The sequence below is a fragment of the Apis dorsata genome, unplaced genomic scaffold (assembly GCF_000469605.1).
Source record: "Apis dorsata unplaced genomic scaffold, Apis dorsata 1.3 scaffold_577, whole genome shotgun sequence".
NCBI lineage: Eukaryota > Metazoa > Arthropoda > Insecta > Hymenoptera > Apidae > Apis > Apis dorsata.
Window position 1 is genome coordinate 349,758 of NW_006263787.1, and position 7,253 is coordinate 357,010.

General features: G+C 29.8%; 1 protein-coding gene and 1 long non-coding RNA gene across 6 annotated transcripts in view; one reads left to right on the plus strand and one right to left on the minus strand.

Moving 5' to 3' along the window:
* LOC102675921 overlaps positions 1–7,253 on the plus strand; it is a 35,032-nt gene that overhangs the window by 20,434 nt on the left and 7,345 nt on the right. Inside the window, exon 3 of the long non-coding RNA XR_422544.2 lies at positions 473–861. This is a non-coding gene — a long non-coding RNA (uncharacterized LOC102675921). The remainder of the gene's footprint in view (positions 1–472; positions 862–7,253) is intronic.
* The window catches only part of LOC102674933 (histidine decarboxylase), a 115,982-nt gene continuing 111,121 nt past the window's right edge, over positions 2,393–7,253 (minus strand). For 3 of the 5 annotated variants that reach the window (XM_031513094.1, XM_031513093.1, XM_006621055.2), the window contains 13 exons: positions 6,997–7,140; positions 6,359–6,425; positions 6,079–6,241; positions 4,945–5,015; positions 4,845–4,864; positions 4,642–4,740; positions 4,226–4,446; positions 4,028–4,137; positions 3,658–3,666; positions 3,332–3,502; positions 3,190–3,266; positions 2,952–3,063; positions 2,393–2,878 (listed from right to left, as the gene is read on the minus strand). In XM_031513094.1, coding sequence (XP_031368954.1) covers positions 2,544–2,878; positions 2,952–3,063; positions 3,190–3,266; positions 3,332–3,502; positions 3,658–3,666; positions 4,028–4,137; positions 4,226–4,446; positions 4,642–4,740; positions 4,845–4,864; positions 4,945–5,015; positions 6,079–6,241; positions 6,359–6,425; positions 6,997–7,140 — 1,599 coding nt within the window. In that variant the 3' untranslated portion in view covers positions 2,393–2,543. The remainder of the gene's footprint in view (positions 2,879–2,951; positions 3,064–3,189; positions 3,267–3,331; positions 3,503–3,657; positions 3,667–4,027; positions 4,138–4,225; positions 4,447–4,641; positions 4,741–4,844; positions 4,865–4,944; positions 5,016–6,078; positions 6,242–6,358; positions 6,426–6,996; positions 7,141–7,253) is intronic. The other 2 variants (XM_006621054.2, XM_031513092.1) reach the window with 2 other exon arrangements.

Consider the following 7,253-nt stretch of genomic DNA (forward strand, 5'->3'; position numbering starts at 1 on the left):
CGATGGCATGAAATGATGTTTCGATGGTAAAGTAGCGTTTTTCGATTATACTTTTTGGCACGTGATTTCGTTGTTCCCTAGTTAGCTCCATACGGACACGATATTTTGTTTCAAGCTCGTCGATTGTTGCCTTAACGCATATGAGTTTCTTATATTATTGTTGTTTCGAATGATAATAATAATGTTTATAAAGAGTGAAGAGATGAATATCTAGTTCATAAGTGAAATGGAATATCGATTATTTTTGTTGCTTGTATACCCTTTATATATATATATTTTAATCATTTACGAGGATTGATTAATTAAATTAGACATTATTAATATTGTTTTTAAACAAACGTAGATAATTAAGCGGATGATAAGCTTGTTTCGTTTGTTTTCACAATGAGACAAAAGATTAACGTTCTTTTCTTTTTACAGAATAAAATGTACATTTAGAATTATCGTGAATTATCATCTTCTTAACGAGAAGATAGGAATCAAAAATCGCAGGTGATAGAGTGATACAATAAATTTTCTCGATGCACATATCGTTGCCCTTACGGAGTAATAATAATATAATTTCTCGATGAATGAATAATTAAGAGAATCTAATCGAGAGTTGATTTTGATATAGCGAACATATATTTTAAACAATGTCAGTATTAGTAAAAAATTTTAACGATACGAAATACATCGAGCTTATCAAAGAAGCTCATCATCTCATTTTCTCACTTTAAACGAGAGCGAACAAATTACTTGCCCTAGCGTTTGTTAATTTTTTTACCAAATTTACGATAGCGGTTATCATGGGATAGCGTTAAGCAACGCTTATAAAACAATATGAGCCGCATTCGAATATTTTCGAGCACGTAGTATTAAGTATTAAGAGATCCGTCTAATGGAAAGAAAATGATTAACGATTCTCGTAAAATCGAAATTAAGAGGGAAATTCAAATTGAAAAATAAAAAAAAAAAAAGAATTGGATTCATCATCATCGATTCTTTTTTAAACAGAAATATATTCCAATACGGGATATATTATAAATTTTCGCGTGATTCAAAAAAATGTGAAAAAAATTATATAGAGACGCGTAATAACATAGATATTTTTTTGAATATTTTAGAACAAAATGTTATTTATCCATGCGAGCTTTTTGAAACGCTGAACGAGTTAATCGAGAATGATGCGATATAGTAGATTGTTCCAGTTGTAGTTAAAGATTAATGAACAGTATATGGATCGTTACAAACGCCATAGAAGAAACGTGTTCAGAAATTAGAGGTGATAGAAAGTTGTAAGGGCATATTGTAATTTAACAATTGTTGATACGATTAAAAATGGTATATATATATATGAGTCGCGATTTAATTGTTAAATGCGAGATATAATGCGAGTATCAGATATCAAAACAAGCGATACTTTGTTGACGTATCTCAATGAAGGAAAATATATATCTATGTGTATATATAAGCTTTTCTTTTCTCTTTATATTGTTTTATAGATAAGAAGAAAATTATTGATGTATTATATCAAAATGATATATTTTCCTCACGCGAATTAATTATTAAACGATGAAAGAATTTTTGCGAAGGGAAGGAATTGTTAAAAAAAAAAAAAAAAAAAAAAAAAAAGCAACAGGATCGGCCCTAGTTTGGCTCGTGTCTCGTTTCTCCAAACCGTGGAATTGAAAGTAACCTCTGTGGCCTCCTATTGGTCAGGTTTGCTGTCATATCGTATCAGAAATGCAATAAATTTATATATCACTTATTCTTTGTATATTTGTTTTTTTGTCCCTTTCGATTAAAAAATCTCTATCAAATTTTTCCTTTTATCCACCATGACATGTCCTCGAATGTCCTCGACTTTGATTTATTTGAAGACTTAAAAGAAAGTTTAAAGAAACAAAAAAAAAAAAATATTGGTGTATTATATCAAAATGATATATTTTCCCCCCGCGAATTAATTATTAAACGAAGGAAGAATTTTTGCGAAGGGAAGGAATTGTTAAAAAAAAAAAAAAAAAAAAGAAAAGAATTAGACCGAGTTGCGCTCGTGATACGTTTTTCCAAAGATTGGAAATGAAAGTAACCTATGTGGCCTACTATTGGTCAGGTTTGTTGTCATATCGTATCAGAATTAAAATGCAATAAATTTATATATCACTTATTCTTTGTGTACTTGTTTTTTGTTCCTTTCGATTAAAAAATCTCTATCAAATTTTTCCTTTTATACACCATGACATGTCCTCGAATGTCCTCGAATTTGATTTATTTGAAGACTTTAAAGAAAGTTTAAAGAAACAAAAAAAAAAAAAATACCATTCCTTTTTTCGATCTATTTTTACGTATAAAATCTTGATGAAAGAGATAAAAAGAGGAGAAGAAATGAAAGAAATATAGAAAAACAGGATTCAGACGGTAAATTCAGATTTATTATCGCGGTTGATTACTTTCTCTTCAACAATTGGTAGTGTTTAAATCTGAAGAATATAGAATTCCATTCGAATGAAGGAATGTACACACAGTCGCGATAACAGTTACTTTTTATTCGGCTAATTTCTTTATTCTTTATTTTTCATACAATGGCCGCATTTCCTGCAGACAGTCACGTTCTCTACGTTATCCCCTTTACAAAGATTCTCGCTTTGCATCATCGATAAATCGTCTGCGTACGAACGATGACCGATCGCGGCTATTGTTTCGCTCCTTGGCAGATTACCTTCTGTCGACAACATGGACGTAAGAGTATTCGAGCAGTCTTGAGAACCGATTTTCACGGAACCATTCACGGCGTAGTTCGAACGAGACTTGGATGTTTGCCTTTTTAACGTTTTTTCCGTTTTCTCGGTAATATCCTCCAACTTTTGTTGGCCGGTTGAACGTTCATCGAGATCATCTGAAGCACATAAGAAGAGAGATTGTTAGAAATAATTGTTCTTTTGTAGGTTTTAATTATATATTGTACTTACCATTGCTGGATTGATTAGCATCGGATCTTATTTCGGCGATTCCAACATCTTCATCTTCTTGTAGTGGCAATTCAGTGGCCATTTCTATAGCTGGACGGCAACAAGCATAGCCCTAAAGTAATCGATAATTTGATATAGTTGATATAGTTGTAAAAAAAAATTTTTTTGTTTTAAAAGTATATTAATTTTTATTAATATAAAGCATTAAAGAAAAAAATATTTTATCTTATTTCATCACCTGTACGAGATCCATACGGGAATCCAGGGAGAATTGTTTTCCTGACATAAGTATTCCTCGAATTCGACGACGCATGGCTTCAAATCAGAATTAGAAGTTATTTATCATTCGAATTAAGGAAGAGAGATTGGATTTTATTTACCTGGACTGTCTCTAGCTTCGAGTCGTAATTGGCCAAAAGCCTTCGTGCATTCCTCGAATATGTCTGCAGTATCGTATATTGCAGCAAAGCTGCCATTTACGATTTTCGGCGACATTGGGGAATTAGCCAATAATAAACTTGTACCAAAATTTTCATTCTTTTCTCGTGTGTCTGAAAATTAAAACTTTTAACTCAATAACATCGTATCGTAAATTTAACATTTGTACTCCTTTGTACTGCAATAATTGGAAAAATAAAAAAAACATTAAGATATAAAATTAAAAACATGAAAATCAAATACCTGAGTATTTGGAAACTCGTCTTACCTGAGCTTTCTGTGTTCCAAAAATCATAGACATGCATTTTTATGAGAAAAGGGAGAGAGAGAGAGAAAGAGAGAAAAAACAAAACAAAGTGATTAGAAATAAAATTGCTTATTATTATTCTTATCAATTATTTAGCTTGTATAATTTTGAATATGAAAATGATACAAAAAAATAAATTTGTTTATACGCTTCAAAATCTAAAATACGTTTCAATTCTAGAACAACATTGTATCTTTAATAAAAAAAAAAAAAAATTTCTACTTGATACAATATATTAGAATGGCATATTACAATATGCATGCACAATATTTATATCTACATTTTAAAAATCGAAGAAATTAATAAATCAATCTATTTCTTTCTTTGTTACCTGCAAGTGGAACTTTTGCCCGTACAGGTGAAATCGTGTCATCATCCAAAATTTCATTCGCTGTATTTCGTATCTCGGCCCAGTCTCTTAAAATATCCTCATTGGTCGTGCTAGGATCGAAGTTCAAGTATAAATCTTTTCAAAGGAAAATTTGTTTTCTTTATCATACGATTTTCTATTAAAATCGTAGGCACTCACTTGGTCGAAGTGACGGTGAATCGAATTACGTATTTTCCATGCAAAGCAGCTGGAACACAGTGCACTCGACCCCTCGAATTCATCTTCTTTAACAAACGTTCTGTCAAACTGTTCTCTCCTCGAAGGCGAAACACAACCAGCCCCAAATGCCTTGTTGCTGGAATCTCGAAGCGTGCGTCTGCCAAAACTAGGGCCTCGAATTTTTGTGCCAGTCTTACCCCCTGAAATTTATTATTGAATATTTGAACGAAATTATAGAAAAATGAATTTAAAATATTGAAAATATTACTTATATTTAGCGACACGATTTATTTTTAAAAATGGGATGGGAACGAACGAAAATCGAAGCAAGGGACAATAGCAGAATATAATCACAATTTTTTTTAAAACGCAGAAAGTTATGATGTAATAGAAACCTCGCGAATATGCTTCTGAAGGCCAGTGATTCCGTAATTTCTAATGACGAACCACAATTTCAATGCTCTGAATCTCTTTGACAATGGGATTTGCCAGTGCTAAAATTATAAATAAGAAATAATTTATATGTACATCGTATATATCATGAAATGATTTCATTAGTAAGGCTGATAATATCTATCGAACTTATATGATTGTATACCATGTAATCAATAGCAAGACCTGTAAGTAGATAAAATATGTCTTATTTAATAGAATATCCCATTTGATTTAATACGTAATATCAAATGCGATTCTGTTACCTGAGTTTTCATGCTTCAAATACAATGGATCCACGTTAAACGTTCTGTGCAATGCTTGACTACTTTTCACCCTGTAAGGTTTGTTAGAAATTACATTAATTGTATATTTTATTTCGTTTATAAAAATTATAAAGATAAATATTTTCTTGGAATCTTATTATTTCAATCGAAAAATTTATTATTGTATAATGCATACTACAGTTTTTGGTAAAGAATTAGAATCATTTATGATTTTCAATATTTTTCATTTTTAATTTAAAATTAATAATCATTTTTAAAATAATTAATAATCATTTTTATTTCTATTTTTATTGATTAAATAAAAAAAATATATATAAATATTAATAATTTATAATTTCTCTCATTGTTTTGATGAATTGTTTTATCATATTCTTCATTTTTGAAATAATTTTTTCAAGATATTCAGAATTTTTTTTCTTTAAATCAGTTAAGTGATTAATGATGCGTTTTTAATTTTCAATTGGATTCATATTGAATTTATTGAGAGTATATTAAAAAATAATAAAATATAATATATCATAATGTATAAATTATTAATATATATGAAATACATAAATAATTGCAATTAAATTTCGTTCACGTCTTTAAATTTTATTAAAAAATATTAAAAATTATGATTGGTTTTTACTTTTTGGTCAAGGATTATATTTTAGTTATTAGTATTTTATATTATATGCCAATTTATTCGAATGTTTTTTGCACCGTTAAGCAATTATTTAGATATTAATTAGATTATTAGAAAAATTTTTCATAAGAATATTTATTATAAAACGATAAATTTTTTTCATTAATTGACCTTTGCACTATCAATTTTAACTCAAACATCAATTCCAAAGATTATAAATTATGGTAGGTCAGCCGAACGAATCGACGGAAATTGCAGGAAGAATGAAAAAACCCATTCTGCATCCGCAGTTCAATCTATAAAACGTGCTAACGACGACGAAAAACGATAATCTTTCGTGCTTATGAATTTATCTTTTCATCTATAATCATTTGCGAATTTATCAATTTCTATTCTTTTATCTTTTTCTTAATAGTTCTTTTTCTTTCTTTCTTTTTTTTTTTTTAATAACAAATATAAATCGTCATGAGTTAAAATTTTCGACTCACCACATAGCGGTGCAGTCGAAATGCACCATCAGCCATTTGCTAGGATTGAACGCAATTGAATCGGCGTATTCTATTCCTTTAAGCCAACCACGGAATTCAGGGCACACGAATGCACTGCCTGCGTAAGCCGCATCCACGTGTAACCAAAGTCCGTTTTGTTCACCTGTTTTCAATTAAGCGAAACGATTATATATATATATATCAGGTAAATTTCACTGATTCATTTTTTAAAAATTTTAAAATATCCGTATCAACTTGTACAATTTTTCATTTTACTTACACACTTGACCGACTTCTTTTAGATTATCGAAAGCGCACGCACCAGTTGTACCCAAAGTAGCGCAAACCTTGGTAAACGAACGAAACGAGCATTAAAATTCAATAATAAAGTTTTTCTAATTTTTAACACAAATTTCGAATTTCAAATTTGTCCATCGAGTTTATTATAACTTTCGTCAATATCGAAAAAAATGTGAAAAAAATATCCGGATTGTTTTTAGCATCGTAATAAAATCTACTTTTCTTTGTACATTGGATTTATTGTCCATTGAAAAATAAAGGATTGGTCGTCGACGTCCTTAGGGGCCAACTAGGAAGAATACAATCCGCCTTGCTACGTCATGTCTACTTTATTTTTTACTGTAACTACTGTAGCCATTCAAGCAAGGTTAATTGACAGGCTGATTATTTTGTATTGTAATATCTCTCTAATGATGTTAATTCGTACGAGAGAAAGGTATAAGTATTTCTCCATGAATTATTTCTTTATATGATGTTGTATGTACGTATCTAATATTGATCTGATAAATTTTCAAATATATGTACCTATTATTAATACCAATTTATAGTAGATAGGTTTAAAAGAAATTCAATGCAATTTAACGATATTTGTACAAAATTTCTAAACGGAGTACTCACAAAAAAGGGAAGTAAACCATCAGCTCTGTCTTGGGTTATTGCTTCCAGTAATGTTTCCCCTCTCATACTTAGCTCGTCATCAGATTCGATGTATTTCATTCGAACCAGACCTATTAATCCAGCTTTCTCCACACTGGAATGAGCCTATAAAATTCAAATCAATTATCATATAATATTCGGTGAATTGTGGAATAAGAAAATTTAAATCGTTTTAATTAAAAAAAAAAAAAAAAAGAAAGAGAAAAAGAACTGTACAA